Source organism: Lathyrus oleraceus, chromosome 2, assembly GCF_024323335.1.
Source record: "Lathyrus oleraceus cultivar Zhongwan6 chromosome 2, CAAS_Psat_ZW6_1.0, whole genome shotgun sequence".
Lineage (NCBI taxonomy): Eukaryota > Viridiplantae > Streptophyta > Magnoliopsida > Fabales > Fabaceae > Lathyrus > Lathyrus oleraceus.
The window spans coordinates 410,902,413-410,920,585 of NC_066580.1; the positions used below are offsets into that span (position 1 = coordinate 410,902,413).

The following is an 18,173-nucleotide window of genomic DNA, read 5'->3' on the forward strand; positions in this document are numbered from 1 at the left end:
AGATACTGCTCACTATTTATTATATTAAATGTGAGATTTAGTATAATTGTCAACATCACATGATAGAATAAAATATTTTGTTATAATTAGTAATAATTAGTTTCCTATAATTATGTTGTATCATAATTAGATAGTTGACCAAATGTTACACATTGATGTATATATATTCTATTCAGATCAATGAGAATGACACGATTTCCATTATCCTACATGGTATCAATCCTAACCGATCCCTCTCTCTAGAAAAAAAAAGCAAACGCAGAAACGCGTTTCTTCTTCTCCCTCATTTAGTCCGTCGTTGTATGCTTCTTCTCCTTCCTTGAAGTCTGCCGCCGCAACAAAACTACCGTACTCTGTACCGCCGCCACCGAACACGAGAACCACCATATTCTCTCTCCTTCCGTCTCTGTTCACGCCGTCGCTGTCGCACCTGCAGCCATGTTTGAATTATTCCATTCAGAACACAGTGACGCTGATACCCACAAATCCGCCACCGATACCCATAAATCTGTCGATACTGGTGATTCCGGTCAGCCCAAGAACACCATGTTTCGAGGTTCCAAATCGGAGTTTCATCCCGCACTTGCGGCCTCCAATATTAGGAACCACATTCCTATTATTCTTGAGATGGAAAAAGATCAATATGGTACCTGGGCCGAGCTTTTCCGCATCCATGCTCGCTCACATCGAGTCCTGCATCACATCATTCCATCTATAGGAAAAGAGCCACCAACCATTACCGACGTCAACCATGAACAATGGTCTACTCTTGATGCCACCATTCTTCAATGGATTTATTCCACTATTTCTACTGATTTGCTGACCACTATTCTAGAACCCAACTCCACTGCAATGGAAGCATGGAATCGCTTGGAAGATATTTTTCAGGACAACCAAAATACTCGAGTTGTCACTCTTGAGCAAGAGTTTTCTAACACTGATATGGAGGATTTTCCTAATGTCTCAGCTTACTGTCAGCGTCTTAAGATGCTTTTTGATCAGTTGAGAAATGTCGTCTCCCCTGTCAACAATCATCGTCTGGTCCTTCAGCTGATCTCTGGTCTCCCAGAAGCTTACAGTAGCATTGCTACTTTGATTCTCCAGAGCAACCCTCTTCCGGCATTCTATCAGGCTTGTTCCATGCTCACTTTGGAAGAAGCCAGTATGGTTAAGATAGCAAACACAAGCTCTCATGCTGCTATGCATACCACTCAGCTGAAACCTACTGAAGACACATCTCAACGTGGCAACCTCCGCCCCGACAACCATTCTCGCTCTTGTGGCAACTAGGGTCGCGAAGAGGGACGTGGTAACCGCAGTGCACCTCAGTCTGGAGCTCCCAGCACTCCCTTACCTTGGTCCGCTCCTCCTTGGCAACAACAACAGTAGTACCCAACCTGGCAACCATGGGCTTGGACTCCACCACCATGGACTATGCCACCGTGTCCGTATCCCACCTCTCAGTGGACATGCCCTGCCGGTCCTCCTAAGAATCCAAGCATTCTAGTACAACTTCCTCAGGTGTATGCAACATCTACCTCATCTCAGATACCGACAGACATTGAGACCTCAATGCACACCATGTCACTCCACACTCTTAACAATCAGTGGTACATGGACACAGGCCCAACATCTCACACAGCCGCATCATAAGGTAATCTCTCGTCTTATTTTCCAGTAAGTAATTCAAATCAAAAAGTCACTGTAGGCAGTGGCCATGGAATTTGAATTCACAGCACCGGACATACATAAATAACCACATCTCACCAACCCCTTCACCTTAACCATGTTCTGCATGCCCCGAAAATTATTAAAAATTTAATTTCTGTGAGACAACTCACCACTGACAATAATGTTTCTGTTTCCTTTGATCCTTTTGGTTTTACTGTCTCTGATTTTCAGACAGAGATCACCCTTCTCAGATGTGACAGTCGTGGAGATCTTTATCCAGTTATCACTCCTCCCAGTTTTACAGGTCTCACATGCAGTCTTTGGCATAGTCATCTTGGTCATCCAGGCATGTCTGTTTTGAATTCCCTTCGCAAAAATATGTTCATATATTGTGAACCTTTTAATTCTTCTGTCGTTTATGACTATTGTGTTTTAGGCAAACAGGTTAAATTTCCATTTTTTAATTCTCAAACTACGACTCTGATGCCTTTTGACATTTTACATAGTGATTTATGGACGTCTCCAATTTTAAGTTTTGCTGGTCATAAATATTATGTCTTATTCTTAGATGATTTTACAAACTTCTTGTGGACTTTTCCTATTAGCAGAAAATCTCAAGTGTTTGAAATGTTTAAGTCACTTACTCAACTCATTTAAACTTAATTTTCGCAAAAAGTAAAAACATTTCAATGTGACAATGGCAGTGAATATAATAATGAGCTTTTTCAAAAATATTGCACTAATCATGGTCTAGTTTTTCGTTTCTCTTGTCCCCACACATCCTCACAAAATGGGAAAGCGGAACGCAAAATAAGAACCATTAATAATACGATACGTACTATGCTAGCTCATTCTTCTGTTCCCCTCTCGTTTTGGCATCATGCTCTCCACTTGGGAACTTACCTGTTAAATATTATTCCTTGTAAAACACTTCATAATCAGTCACCAACATAAATTATGTATCATCGTGATCCCACCTACACACATCTCAGAGTCTTTGGTTGTCTATATTATCCATTATTCCCGTCATCTACCATTCATAAGTTACAACCTCACTCTATTCCGTGTGTCTTCTTGGGTTATCCGCCGAATCATAAAGGTTATAAGTGTTTTGATTTGTCTAATAGAAAACTAATAATTTTGAGACATGTTATCTCTGATGAAACTCAATTTCCCTTCACCAAGATACACTCCCCTTCACCTCACTCTTATCAATTCCTAGATGATCACCTTCACTCCTACCTCTTCGATCAACACACCTGTTACAATAAACTCTCCATCACCACCATCAATTCAACCGCATCCACCTCCACCTACACGGACCATAACCACCCGAAGCATGAAAGGCATTGTCAAACCTCGCATGATATTTAACTTATCAATCTCTCACTCTGACCACACCATCTCTCCCATACCTAAAAACCCCAAACTAGCCTTATCAGACACGAATTGGAAATCCGCAATGCAATCTGAATTTGATGCCCTTATTCGAAATAAGACGTGGGATTTAATTCCTCGTCCTTGTGATGCTAATCTTATTCGATGTATGTGGATTTTTAGGCATAAGAAAAATTCTGATGGCTCCTTTGAGCATTATAAGGCTCGTCTTATAGGTGATGGCAGGTCATAGGTTGCAGGTGTGGATTGTGATGAGACTTTTAGCCCCATGATGAAACCCGCTACCATTCGAACAATGCTTACCGTTGCTCTCTCCAAATCCTGGTCCATTAATCAACTGGATGTTCAGAATGCCTTTTTACATGGTGATCTTCATGAGACTGTTTACATGCATCAGCCATTGGGTTTCCGTGACCTCCGTCATCCAGATTATGTATGTCGGTTGAAGAAGTCATTATATGGTCTCAAGCAAGCGCCTAAGGCATGGTACCAACGTTTTGCTGACTATGTCGCCACCATTGGCTTTCGCCATAGCACATCAGACCACTCCCTCTTCATATATCGACAAGGTTTAGACATGGCCTACATTCTGCTGTATGTAGTGACATCATCCTCATCACCTCCACTCAGGTCCTCCGCCAATCAATTATGTCACTCTTAGCATCTGAGTTTGCAATGAAGGATTTGGACCCTCTGAGTTACTTTCTAGGTATTGTAGTATCTCGTCATCCTGATGGCATATTTCTCAGTCAAAGCACTTATGCATCAGAGATCATTGAATGTGCTGGCATGGCGTCCTGTAAACCATCAACCACTCCTGTTGACACCAAGCAGAAACTCAACACCTCCTCCGACACTTCTTATGAGGATCCCTCCTTGTATCGGAGTCTTGTAGGGGCCCTACAGTATCTCACCTTCACTCGACATGATATATCATATGTTGTTCAACAAGTTTGTCTTCACATGCATGCCCCTCGCACGGAACACATGCTTGCTCTTAAGCGTATTTTGCGCTATGTTTAGGGTACCTTACATTTTGGACTACACTTATCCCCATCTTCCATTACAAAGCTTACCTCCTACACTGACGCTAATTGGGGTGGATATTCTGACACCAGACGTTCTACATCTAGGAACTGTGTTTTTCTAGGTGACAACCTTATTTCTTGGTTTTCCAAAAGGCAGCCAACTCTCTCCCGTTCTAGTGCTGAAGCTGAATATAGGGGGGTTGCCAATGTTGTCTCCGAATCGTGTTGGATTCACAATCTTCTCCTGGAACTCCATTTTCCTATTCCTCAGGCCACTTTGGTGTATTGTGACAACGTTAGTGCCATCTATCTATTTGGTAATCCTGTGCAGCATCAGCGTACTAAACATATTGAGATGGACATTCATTTTGTTCGGGAAAAGGTAGTGGTCAGGCTCGCGTCCTTCATGTTCCCTCAAGATATCAGATCACAGACATCTTCACCAAAGGACTTCCTCGCATTCTCTTTGATGATTTTTGGACCAGTCTAAGCGTCCGTGAACCTCCCGCTTCGACTGCGGGGGTGTGATAGAATAGAATATTTTGTTATAATTAGTCATAATTAGTTTCCTATAATTATGTTGTATCAGAATTAGATAGTTGACAAAATGTTACATATTGATGTATATATATTCTATTCAAATCAATGCGAAGGACACGATTTTCATTATCCTACATCACGAGAACTTACAAGGTCACACACATAAAGATAACTGATGAGAGATAGAATGAATAAATGAAATATGGTACACCGTAAGGTACAATGTACTTCAGAGAATTATGGAATACTGTAAGGTATGATGTACTTAAGTGAAATATGGAATATTGTATAATATAGTAATAATAATAATGATTATTATTATTATTATTAATATTATTATTATAATAATTACTAAATATAATAATAATAAAAGTGTGTTTATTATAATAATAGTTATTATAATCATATAGTATTGTTATTATACATATGGTTCACTTAAGTAGGGCTTTAAATATAACTCTTGTGTAAAAGCTTTCACGGTTGATGAAATTAGGTTTGTGAAACCCTTGTCATGATCTCTCTCTCTCTCTCTCTCTCTCTCTATATATATATATATATATATATATATATATATATATATATCAACGACTTCTTTTGTAGCAGCTAGAACTGAGAATTGAAGGCTCTCTGTTTGTTTGATTGAGTAGAGGCGTTGTTCTTCATTCAACGCTCGTGATCATTTCTCATGTTCTGCACCAAAGTTGTTAATTGCCCCAAGAGGTAAATGTTCTATCACAAATCATACATCATTCCTAAGGATCAACTTAAGGTAAATTTTTGTTTTTTTGCTGCATTTTTTATCAGGATTTCCTTTAAGTGGTATCAGGGCCACTTATGAAAACATGTATCAGATCATTGTTTATTTTCTATAACTTATGTATTAATTTGAATAAAACACATAATGAATTAAATAATAACAAGAAATTAAATATTAACATCATGTTGTGTACAATTTGGTTGATTCAATGTTACATATGCTTCAGAATCGACTTTTGGATGGTGAAGCAACAATACTTCGATCATCTGTAAGTTACACAAATATGATTGATCAACTTTAAATGTGATTTAAGTAATTCTGGTGCAAGATGGTATATTTGATATAGTATTTATTTTTCGTCTATTCAATTATGTTAGGTATGTGATTTTATGATTGGCAACAATTTTGGTAAAACATGTTTCATTTGGGAGAACATGTATCATAACCTAATGTTGAACAAGGTGTCATGACATCTTGATAAATTATGCAACAAGTGTTGTTTATGTTCCTTGCAGACTGATGTCCTGACAGATGTTATGACATCTTACACCAATACACATGTACATGTCTATAAGTGTGAATCCTTGAAGATTTGATTTTAAATTGTGAGATTATGGATGATTCTAGTTCTTCTATATGCGCAACAAATCAATGATGTTTTAGGAACAATGAAAATTTGATTTGATTTCATTAAAAGGATCTTTTGCGACTTTTTAGGAAATATTATAGATTTGTTCCTATTATTGTGGAGAAGATCTTGCAAGTAATTTACAAGAGAATATTGGATATGATTTAAAGAATCCAAGCCCATACTGCAATAGTCTATTTATAAGGACTGCCTAAACCTAAATTGTTAATGAATTCACATTAATGAAAATCGTGTGCACAAATAAGGGTTTAGGGTTTTGAGAGTTCCTTAGGTGTTAGTGGTTGTTTGTACATCCCTCATGTATATTTTGATTCATGGAGGTTGACTGATTATACTTGATTGTATATCAAGTTATTATTCTCATTCATGAGCTTTTAAGCAAAGAGTTGAGTATTGTTCTTGGTTAAAGCTTTTAAGAAAAACCAAGTGTTGTTTATTGAAAGTGTTCTTTGATTGTTTTTCAGTAGTTATCATTGTTGTGTGATTCAAGGGAAGTGAGAAGGGTCTCATATTTAGGAGAGTCTTAGATAGAAATTCAACAGGTAGTGATTAGGTGAGAAGATTGTAAAACCAGAGGTTGTTTAGAACTTCAAACTAATATTGTTTGAGTGGATTTCCTTCCTGGCTTGGTAGCCCTCAGATGTAGGTGACGTTGCACCGAACTGGGTTAACAATTGATTGTGTCTTTTACCTTCTGCAATTTAATTTTGCATAATTACTATTTTGGTAAAAGTGTTTCTGTCAGCAGATGATGTCTTAACATCTGTCTTGATATTGTGTTATGTTATTTTCTGTTCTCATATTTGTAAGTTATCTTGTTATTGTGTTTTGAACAGATATAAGAGTCTCGACATCTCTTATGACATCTCATATCTGCATACCAGAATTTTAATTGGTATCAGAGCTGGCATTCTGCTCTGTTTTTGGGTGAGATCCGGGGAAGATACTTTTTGGTACCATGGAAGGAGGACTTGTTAACAGACCACCCATCCTAGATTGAACCAACTCTGACTATTGGAAGGAACGTATGGTGACATTCCTAAAATTTATGGATAGAAAGACTTGGAAAGTTGTCATCAAGGGTTGGGAACATCCAATTATGAAGGACAAAGATGGGAAGGCTACTACTGACTTGAAGCCTAAAGAGAACTGGTCTAATAAAGAAGATGAATTGGCTCTTGGAAACTCCAAAGCTTTGAATGTTCTATTCAATGGAGTTGACAAAAATATATTCAGGTTAATAAACACATGTACTGTGGCCAAAGATGCATGGGAAATTCTCAGAACTACCCATGAAGGCACATCTAAAGTGAATATGTCTAGACTTCAACTTCTCACTACCAGATTTGAGAATCTAAAGATGAAAGATGATGACAGTATTCATGATTTTCACATGAATGTTCTTGAAATTGCAAATTCATCTAGTGCCTTGGGAGAGAAGATGTCAGAAGAAAAGATGGTTAGAAAAATTCTCAGGTCCCTACCTAAGAAATTTAACATGAAGGTCATAGCCATTGAAGAAGCCCAAGACATCAGCAACATGAGAGTAGATGAACTTGTTTGGTCACTTCAAACTTTTGAATTGGGTATTAGTGACAAATCTGAAGGTAAGAACAAAAGCATAACTTTTGTATCCAACACTGAAGATGAAGAGGACCAATGTGACTTGGATATTGATGAGGGAATGTATAATGCTATTGTATAGCTTAAGAGACAATTCAATAAGGTACTGAAGGGAATGGATAGGAAGTCGAGACCAAATGTCAAGAATATCTCATATGACATCAGCAAGAATAATGATTCCCAGAGAAAAGCAAGAACAGAAGAAAAGCCCAATCAAGGAAAAGGTATCCAGTGTCATGAATGTGAGGGTTTTAGTCATATTAGATCAGAATGTCCCACGTATCTCAAGAAACAAAAGAAGGGCTTATCTATTTCTTTGTCCGATGATTCTGAAGGTGAAACTGATGATGAAACCGCTAAGCATGTTACAACTTTCAATGTTATACATGAATCTGATGAATATTATTATGACGAGGATGTCTCTTATGATGAATTGGTTGCTTCCTACAATGAGATTTGTGTCAGATGTGAAGAGGTGTGTAATACAGGAGAAGAGCAGAAGAGAATCATAGCTCAACTACAATCTAAAAAAGAGAAACTTTTATCTACTGTAACTGATCTTAAAAATGAGGTAACTCTATTGTCTTCTAAACTTGAAAACATGACTAAATCCATAAGAATGTTGAACAATTGGTCTGATATGCTAGATGAAATTCTTCAAGTTGGAAAAGAGGTTAGAAACTTAAAAGGTATAGCTTTTAATTACCAATATCAAAATAAACAAGGAAAAACACCTGTGACAAAATTTATTCCTCCGGACATTATGAGCCCATGATGTCTGACCAAATGTTACAACATCCTGCCAGACATTAGGAAACTCAAACTAAAGTCAACTTTTTGCCTTGGAAATGTCATTATTATGGTAAATATGGACATAAAAAGCCTTTCTGCTACAGACTGCATGGTTATCCAAAACATCCGACACATCCTAGGGATAATCATGTAATGATTAAAACTAGAAAAGAGTGGAAACCTAAGGTTGTTCCACATGAAACTACTTGTTCTTCCACATGCCTAATGTCCAAGGAAGATGAAGTCAAGTTGTGGCACCATAAGCTTGGACATGTGAATCTCAAAGAGATATCTCTTGGCTACTCTACAAACAGTAGAGCTTATAAAGTATTTAAATCCAGAACCAAGGGTGTGATGGAGTCCATTAATGTTGGGTTGATGATTAAATTATTGAAAAAGGGAATGATGTCAATGAAGATATTGGAACATCATCTCAGCAGACTGATGCTTCAAAAAATGTGGAAAACATTGAGTCAAATATTGATCCAACAAGGAATGAATTAGATGCTTCTGCTGACATTTAAGCTGCTTGTTTTTCTATTTTATTTCACATGCGTTTTTTGTGGGCATTTTCCCTGAGTATTGAACCTCTATGTGCCATGGGGGAGTTATTTATGTGTTGTTGATCATGACATTCAGGGGGAGTTTGATTTGTTTGTACCAAGGATGTTGTGTACTTGCTGTGATGTCAGGTAGAATGCCTTGACATTTTATTTCATAGAATTCTGTTTGTGCTTAGGCTGTTGTGTGCTTGTTGTGATGCTAGACAAAATATCTTGATAGTTTGTTTCTGAAGGAGGCTTGGAGTGTGAGAGTTTATTTCTATCTATGTATTTTCTGTGAGGATGGGTTTCTACTACTTATTTCTGCTACGTGTGCCTCTGATATGTCTTGGTATTATACCAAGTGTTTGGTTTTTGTGCTTGTGATTATTGTTGTTGTTTTATCTTTTCTCCAACTATGATGTCACATCCAATGATGTCACACCCAATGTTGCAACATCAGACTTCTTCTAAAGTGTTGGAACTTCTTCATATGGACTTAATGGGACCAATACAGATAGATATCTTGGGTGGAAAGAGGTATGCCTTTATGGTTATAGATGATTTTTTTGGATATACTTGGATGAACTTTCTTAAAGAAAAACCAGACAACTTTGAAGTCTTCAAAGACTTGTGTCAAAGCATTCAAGAAGAGAAGAAGAGTGTGATTATCAAGATCAGAAGTGAGCATGAGAAAAAGTTTGAGAATGAAAAATTCTCTAAATTTTGTGCTTCTGAAGGTATTAGCTATGAGTTTTCCATTTCTTCTCAATAAAAGAGAATTATTGAGCAAAAGACAAGAGCTATACAAGAACCCGTCAGAGTAACGCTTCATGGTAAGAACATGTCATATCATTTTTGGGATAAAGCTATGAATATTGCCTACTACATCTGTAATAGGGTCACCTTGAGAGGAGGCACTTCATCCATTCTCTATGAGCTGTGTAAAGGAAAGAAATCTACAGTCAAATACTTTCATGTCTTTGGAAGTAAATGTCATATCTTGACTGACCAAGAACAAGATGGTATCCAATCAGTGATGAAGGGATATTTATGGTTTACTCATCAATAAGTATAACTTATAGAATTTTTAACTCAAGAGCTGGATTGACAATGGAATCTATCAATGTGGTAATTGATGATTCAATCATTGAACAAAGGATGGATGTTAAAGACAATGTTGGAACATCTTCTGTGCAGATTGATGAGACAGTAAGAGAGGATATGTGTGAATTTACAAGCATTGAATCAGTGAGTTCTCAAGCTAGCAAAGGTCTTCCTAATATAACAATACAAGGAATTGATCACAAGACTCCATAATAAAGAAGACATCACTGAATCCAATGAAAAAAATACCAAATGATGATGGATGTTATGCCTTAAGGAGCAGTCTGTTTTTCTGGATCAATAAGAAGCAAGCATGTGCTTCTTGGTGTACTGTAGAAGCTGAATTCAGAGAAAGTTTCTCTAAACTAATGTTGAAGGAATATGATGTCAAACAGAATTTTATAACATTATATGGTAAAAATTTGAATTCTATCAGATATCTTATTCAACATGGATGGAACAAGAACCTTGATAGTTATAGTCAACTAATCAAGAATCTTATTGAAGGAAAGGTTGTTACTCTAGAACATATGGACAAGAAGGAACAACTTACTATTATTTTTAAAGTAAATCAAATTGAAAACATAAACCGTGGGATTGGAACTTGCAATATTGAGGAGTTATAGCAATTAGAGATGGGGAGGAATGTAACAGATTCTTTATCTGTCCTCCATATTTTTATGCGTAAGCAAAGTGCTATGGTGAAACCTGTCGAAAGATGGAACAAAAGATCTCTTCAAAAGACTGGTTTTAAGCAGACATGTTATGAGGTGGGGACAAGGAAGTTCTGTGTCAACACTCATAAAACATGTGACAGGTGCAAGGATTGCAGAAGGCTCTTTGACAGGGGAAAGACATGGAAGACCACCTGAATGTGTGCAGTTTGTGTGGTTCCACCTGGTATTGTGTGAAATATGTGGGCTTCCATTTTTATTTACATTTACTATTTTTTATTGTCATTTTTTGGCTAAAATGAGGAGTAAGTGTTAGTATATTTTTTGTTTGTCCTGGTGTTATCACACATGTCTTGACATATTGATTAGCATGTTGTGATAGAACTTTACTATTGCTAAGGGGAGAGTAGTTATTATCGTTTCTTGTTGTATGCAACTTAGGGGGAGCATGATATTATGTCATGCTTGTTGGTGTTTTTGTTGTTGTTGCTGCTACTGCTGGAGTTCTGTGTGTGCATAATTGTTTGTCATGCCTATTTTTGCTTAGTGGATACTGCTACTACTGCTGGTGCTTATGCAGATGTCAAACCAAATGTTCTGACATCTTGCCTAAAGTTTTTATGGAGAACTTTGGTTTCTCTTATTTGTGAGGCTTATTTTTCTTCTGCTGCATATGCCACAGATGTTTGAACTTAGACAATTCATATTGTTTTGGATGTTCCCTTGAGGGGGAGTCCTGATTATGTGTGATAGGGGGAGTACATAACCTGTATGTTCTGTAACTTCTTGATTATCTCTGATATATTTTTTGTTTTCAGTTTGTACAAAGTTTTCATGTTTTCCATGTAACTTATGTTTGTGGTTTTATTCCTCTCTCCAGATTTATTGTGCTTTGGTTGTTTTAGCCAAAATTTTCCAAAGGGGGAGATTGTTAGGTCTGTGATTTTATGATTGGCAACAATTTTGGTAAAACATGTTTCATTTGGGAAAACATGTATCATAGCCTAATGTTGAACAAGGTGTCATGACATCTTGATCAACTGTGCAACAGGTGTTGCTTATGTTCCTTGTAGACTGATATCCTGAAAGATGTTATGACATCTTACACCAGTACACATGTACAGGTCTGCAAGTGTGAATACTTGAAGATTTGATTTTAAAATGCGAGATTCTAGATGATTCTAGTTCTCCTATATGGCAGTAAATCAAGGATGTTTTAGGAATAATGAAAATTTGATTTGATTTCATAAAAAGGATCTTTTGAGACTTTTTAGGAAATATTATAGATTTGTTCCTATTAAATTAGAGAAGATCTTGCAACTGATTTACAGGAGAATATTGGATATGATTTGAAGAGTCCAAGCCCATACTGTAAGAGTCTAGTTATAAGCACTACCTAAACCTAAATTGTCAAGCAATTCACATTGAAGAAACCGTGTGCATTAATACGGGTTTAGGGTTTTGAGAGTTCCTTAGGTGTTACTGGTTGTTTGTACATTCCTCATGTATCTTTTTATGCATAGAGGTTGACTGATTATACTTGATTGTATATCAAGTTATTATTCTCACTCATGAGCTTTTAAGCAAAGAGTTGAGTATTGTTCTTGGTTAAAGCTTTTAAGCAAAACCAAGTATTGTTTATTGGAAGTGTTCTTTGAATGTTTTTCAGTTGTTATCACTCTTGTGTGATTGAAGGGAAGTGAGAAGGGTCTCATAGCTAGGAGAGTCTTAGATAGAAATATCATGAGTAGTGATTAGGTGAGAAGTTTGTAAAACTAGAGGTTGTTTAGAACTTCAAACTAATATTGTTTGAGTGGATTTCCTTCCTGGCTTGGTAGCCCTCAGATGTAGGTGACGTTGCACCGAACTGGGTTAACAATTGATTGTGTCTTTTACCTTCTGCAATTTAATTTTGCATAATTACTATTTTGGTAAAAGTGTTTCTGTCAGCAGATGATGTCTTAACATCTGTCTTGATATTGTGTTCTGTTATTTTCTGTTCTCATATTTGTAAGTTATCTTGTTATTGTGTTTTGATCAGATATTAGTGTCTTGACATCTCTTAGGACATCTGTTATTTGCATACTAAAATTTCAAATTACGCAATGATTATTATTTTTAATTATTAATGTTCATTTTCTTTGGAATTCTACATTAGTATGGTGAAGCAATGATAATTAGATCAATCATGTTAAATAATCAATCATTATGTTTTTAATAGTATGAATGTGTTGCATTAGAATTTCTGATGACGCAATGGGTTGTGATATCAAGAGTTATAAGATTAGGATTTATGACAACACAATAGTTGAGTTGTGCTTTTAGGGTTTGTAAATATAAAACCTAAGTGAAATATATAAGCTTTATAATATAATAATAATAGTTATTAATATTATTATAAAACGTTTTCATTCAGTAACCATGATAAACATTATAATAATAATAAGTTGTCATTATTATTTAATTAAATAATTAGATCATTGTTAAAATTTAATTTAATTTATTTAATTAACATAATTAAAAAAATAGTAATAATAAAATTGTGTTTATTATTGTTATCTATGGTGAACAGTTATGACATTAGTTGTCTTTTCTTTTATTTTTGGATTTTTTTTAAATATGACTTGTGTGTCCTGTCTTTCTATCCTTATGTAACTTCTCTTCTCATCTCAGTCTATGGTATGTAAAATGAGAATTTTTTTATGTAATATAATATTAGGAAGAGAAGAAAAGAAGATCAAATAAGGACAACCATGGAGATCTAGCTTGGAGAAGCATAAATTTTTATTAGGTTTAGCTTAGGCTCTCTTATTGACTTGAGGGAACAATTGTGTTAGGAGCCATAGTCGTATCATTTCATTTTGTTTATGTATGTTGATGCATGTGAATGTATGTTGATGCATATGAGAGATGATTTATGTGATATATAAGCTAACGAGATCAAACTAATTAGGAATTCCCTCAAAAGAAATATTAAATTTATACTTTCTAAATTTTAGCACTCATCAAAACTAGTATTGCATAATGTAGGTTTCGCCTAACGCAAGGTGCATGTTATATATTAGTAAGTTGCAATTGGATAAATGTAATATCCAATTTCTAAAACATTGGGTCGAACTTAACTAAACAAATTATAATAAAATTATATACGTTTAGAACAAAAGTTGATAATGATCCATATGATGAATTAGAATAAAGAGTTATTCACTCAATCGAAAATATTCAAGAGTTGTATTATATACAAGTTTCTACCTAAATAACTGAGTTTTGTGTAATCAGCCTAACGCTGACTAAAAACAAAGTGAAATATGGATCTCGATCCACTAGAAAATCTTCCAACTGGACTTTTTGAATCAAATGGTGAGAGTCATTTGGTTTGAGTAAAATAGTGAGAGAATTTTTAATTAAAGGCCTAACTGAATATGTTATGATACTAACATCTTCACAATATTTTATGTAAATTATCATGACAACAAACACCTATAATAATATTTTGCGATCAATCCCTAACAAAGAAAATTGGCTAGGACAAGTTTTTTGGATTGACACTGAAACTTAAGGTTTGTGCCTAAACCTACTGCTCATGATTTGAAACCTAGCCACTACAACAAATAACATTTTTCATGATGAAGCTTTCACCTCGAATAATAGAAAAATAATGTATAAAGCCAAGACGCGCTATTTTTTATTATTTAAAAAAAACCATACATTCCCTCTTTTTTTCGTAACACCGGGGTGAAAAACAACTCAATACAAGCTTTGATTCCCAGCTAACGCAGTTTATGATTTTATTTTTTTATAAGTGTAAACAAAATGTGCTAACCCTTCGGTTTTCTATTTAACCGTAGGGTTAGAACATAAGAGAAAATATATCAATAAAGATATTTAGTAATAAAAGCGAAGATTTATTGTAAATAATTTATTTTAATATTTTGTGTAAACAATGTAATTTCATAAAAAAAAAGAATTATTCACTTTGGTTTTCGTCATCACCGAGGTGATAGTCAAAAGGAGAAGATAAAAAACCTCAATTTTATAAGAAAAAACGAGGTGTTTAATCATCATATTTTTACTATAAAATACTCGTTAAATCGATTTTACCCTAAAATTTTTCTGCTCTTGCAATCTATATCACATAATGATGTTAATATTGTTGTTGTATTTTTGTAATAAACTTCCTAGGTTGTCAATAAAGGAAAACATTCAGAAATTTATCGCTTTCCCCGATTAAAAATATTGAGAAATTTATTCCTAAAAACAATTATCCATTTCTCTTTCACGTTCTATGTCATGTGAATGCATTTGCCATGAAAAATATTTTCTCAAGATAATGAAATCTCTCTGCGATGGATTGCAAGTACAGGAAAAAAATTCTCTTATTTGAAACAGATAACCTATCATAAATTTAGAAAGATGTATTGTTCTCTAAGAATCCATTGTCAAAAATCGAGAGGCGTGTGATTGATTTGTTTGAAAATTTTATTTTATTATTCTGCGTAAAAATGTAAATATTAAAAAAAAAACTTTTTCCCCTCGGTCTTAACAGAAACCGAGAGGTATTTGGCGATTGGGTTGGAATATATTTGATTGAGATAAAATATAAGTGTGTTTCTTCATTATCCTTAAACAAATCTTTATCGTCCATTTAATGGGTATCAACGCTCAAGAAACTACCATTAGTGATTCTCGTGAAACCTAAAAGCCTCATTATAAAATCATTATGAATATTAGTGAATCCATAAGAAATCTGAACATTGTGAAATCCTCTATGTTTAATTAGAGCACTGTATCAATGTGGTAGATTGAGAGATAAAAAAATAGGTTTTTAATATGTGGTTGGTGAGGGTACTGTATTTACTTTGGAGGTGATGGATTGCAAGTGCAAACAATTATTTGGGGTTCAAGGTTTGTGTTCTTATAGAATCATATAACTGCATATTTATTTTGTTTATCTAATGTTTTTTTTATATGAGAAACAAATGAATGCAAAAGTCATAGAGAATATATTGCATTCAACATTTGATCTTCCTCAAGATCAATGAAATGAGGATCCCCTATAGTTTCTCTTCTCCAAGAGATCCAACATTTGTTATTCACTAACAACGATAACGATGAAGAACAACATTTTTCCTTTAATATTCTGTGTAAACAATGTAGTTTGTAAACAAATTAATTTATTAATATTTTGTGTAAACAATGTAACGAGTATATATATATATATATATATATATATATATATATATATATATATATATATATATACACATTACCCCTCGGTTTTATTATAAAGCCGAGAGGTATATGGTGCTAGCTTAGAAAATATAAATAAATCTATTATTGGGGTTCAAACCCATGACCATTTAAACTAACCCCTCGGTTATTTTTAAATCGAGGGGTAAAACTCCCACTTTTTATGTCACCCTTCGTTACATCGGCATTGTAACTGAGGTGAAATCCATTTTGCATCCGAAATAACATGTGTTATTTGTATGAGTTAGCGGAGGTATAACAAAGGTGGATAATTTCTTCCATTCCGATAAGACCTGAGACTGGAAGAGAGACTTCCTAAAGTACTTGGAAGATAAGAAAAATGAAATGAAGACTTCAACTTCAGGTATTGTTGTTATATGAATAAATTTATCTACTTATGCATCATGGGTATTGGATAACAGATGTAATTCTGACCTTTATACTATTGTGAAGGGTCTAAAAAGGAGTAGAGAATTGTCAAAAGGTAAAGTTGATCTACAAGTTAGCATTGGAGAAATGGTTACTGCTTTAGCCGTAGGAACTTATGTATTGACTTTATCTAATGGTTTAATAATTCAATTAGAGAACTGTTATTCTGTACCAACAATTAGCAGGAATATTATTTCTGTTTCTTGTTTGGACACATTTGGTTTTTCATTAATAATAAAGAATAATTGTTGCTCTATTTATTTAAATGGTGTATTGTAAGCTATTGCACAAATGATCAATGGATTTTATGTCCTCTCTCAAACCTATAGTTCCAAATCTTATAATTTTTTAAATGGGGGAGTAAATAGGATTCTTCCTGGAAAGGCACCAAAGTCATCCAACCACATTTGGGCCCCGTCTTAGTGCTATAGAACAAGAAAATATAACTATGGTAGGGTTGGAATCTCGACATTGACAAATAATTTCAAAGTCCTTGTAAAATCTCAAACATTTGGTGTCATTTGAGAGGAGCAACATTAATGGTCACAAAAACCTCAAACTCAAAATAAGTAAAAAGGAATCATCAATCCAACGTCATGGAATACTGAAAGGTGCATATAGAAAAAATGTGTAGGTCGAATCTACTAGGGTATTCATAGTAGCCCATTCCTCATTGAAGAAATAAGAGGGTCATTATTGAAGCTAGAGAAAATATACCCGAACGTATCGCACGCTCGAACATACAACAAAGTCGCCATCGAACTTTATTTATTCCCGAAGGAAAGGGAAAACATCGATAAAACCGGGGGAAAGAGATATGCTGGGTAAGGAAATCAGTTATGAAAGGGAAATGTATTAGCACCCCAAACATCCATGGTACTCCATGGGAACCGTTTTGATTGTTATTGCTCAAATAGGTTTTATATATAAGGTTACTCGCAAAGGAATGGGAGAAAAGGAAAAAAATAGATAAAGTGCTCGGTGAGGATTGAAGCCCTCATGCCTACGTATCCTCTGAAGGAGAATTGCGATCCAAAATGCAGCGGAATTTAAAATTTCTCCTTTAATGATCCTTAAGAATGGGCATGATCAGTGATAGAATCGTTACCTCTTGTGGCGATCACGAACGTTGAACGATGACAACGCCTCTACTCAGTCCACACGAACGGATTCCTTCAATCTCAGTGCTAGCTGCTATGAATGAAGGCTTTGAGTGAGAGAGAGAGAGAGAAACGAAATTGCTAGAAGAGTGACAATGCTTCTACCCAAGGGTTCTATTTATAGAACCACTTGTGTGGGCTGCAAGCTAAAAAGCCCACTCAAGTGTATATGGCCCATATGCCAAAATCACTTAAGCTCGTGGTACCTTACCATATTTCGTATTCTACTTAAGTACACCGTACCTTACGATGTTCTATAATTCACTTAAGGGCACCGTACATTACGGTATTCCTTAATTACTCTATCTCTCATCAATCCGTCCTTTGTGTGTGACCCTATAGGTTTTTGCGACATTGGTAATTATATTAAATCACGTATTTAACATAATAAACAGTGAGCGGTATCTAGCAACACATCACTGCTACCCAAGACACGAAAATATCATGTGATCTGACAAATCCTTCTGTGATAATAATTATGTGTATAATTACCCTTTTGCCCTTATGTCTATATTGAACACAAGGCATAGACCGTGTCATCCTTGTCCAGTTC

The 18,173-nt window shown here is 35.2% G+C and overlaps 2 protein-coding genes across 2 annotated transcripts; both read left to right on the forward strand.

The window, feature by feature from the left end:
• Positions 1-438: 438 nt before the first annotated feature.
• LOC127123468 (uncharacterized) lies at positions 439-1,290 on the forward strand. The gene has a single exon (XM_051053684.1). It carries the CDS (start codon positions 439-441, stop codon positions 1,288-1,290), a length of 852 nt encoding a protein of 283 aa, XP_050909641.1.
• Positions 1,291-3,717: 2,427 nt separating this feature from the next.
• LOC127123469 (uncharacterized mitochondrial protein AtMg00810-like) lies at positions 3,718-6,885 on the forward strand. Its single transcript, XM_051053686.1, has 3 exons — positions 3,718-4,020; positions 4,093-4,479; positions 6,880-6,885. Exons 1-3 carry the CDS (start codon positions 3,718-3,720, stop codon positions 6,883-6,885), a joined length of 696 nt encoding a protein of 231 aa, XP_050909643.1.
• The last annotated feature ends 11,288 nt before the right edge of the window (positions 6,886-18,173 follow it).

Bases quoted from the DNA above. Each gene is read 5' to 3' on its own strand.
- LOC127123468 (XM_051053684.1), top strand. From the start codon at position 439: ATGTTTGAATTATTCCATTCAGAACACAGTGACGCTGATACCCACAAA.
- LOC127123469 (XM_051053686.1), top strand. From the start codon at position 3,718: ATGTCACTCTTAGCATCTGAGTTTGCAATGAAGGATTTGGACCCTCTG. The intron at 4,021-4,092 runs GTTTGTCTTCAC...CGCTATGTTTAG, and splicing joins TATCATATGTTGTTCAACAA to GGTACCTTACATTTTGGACT.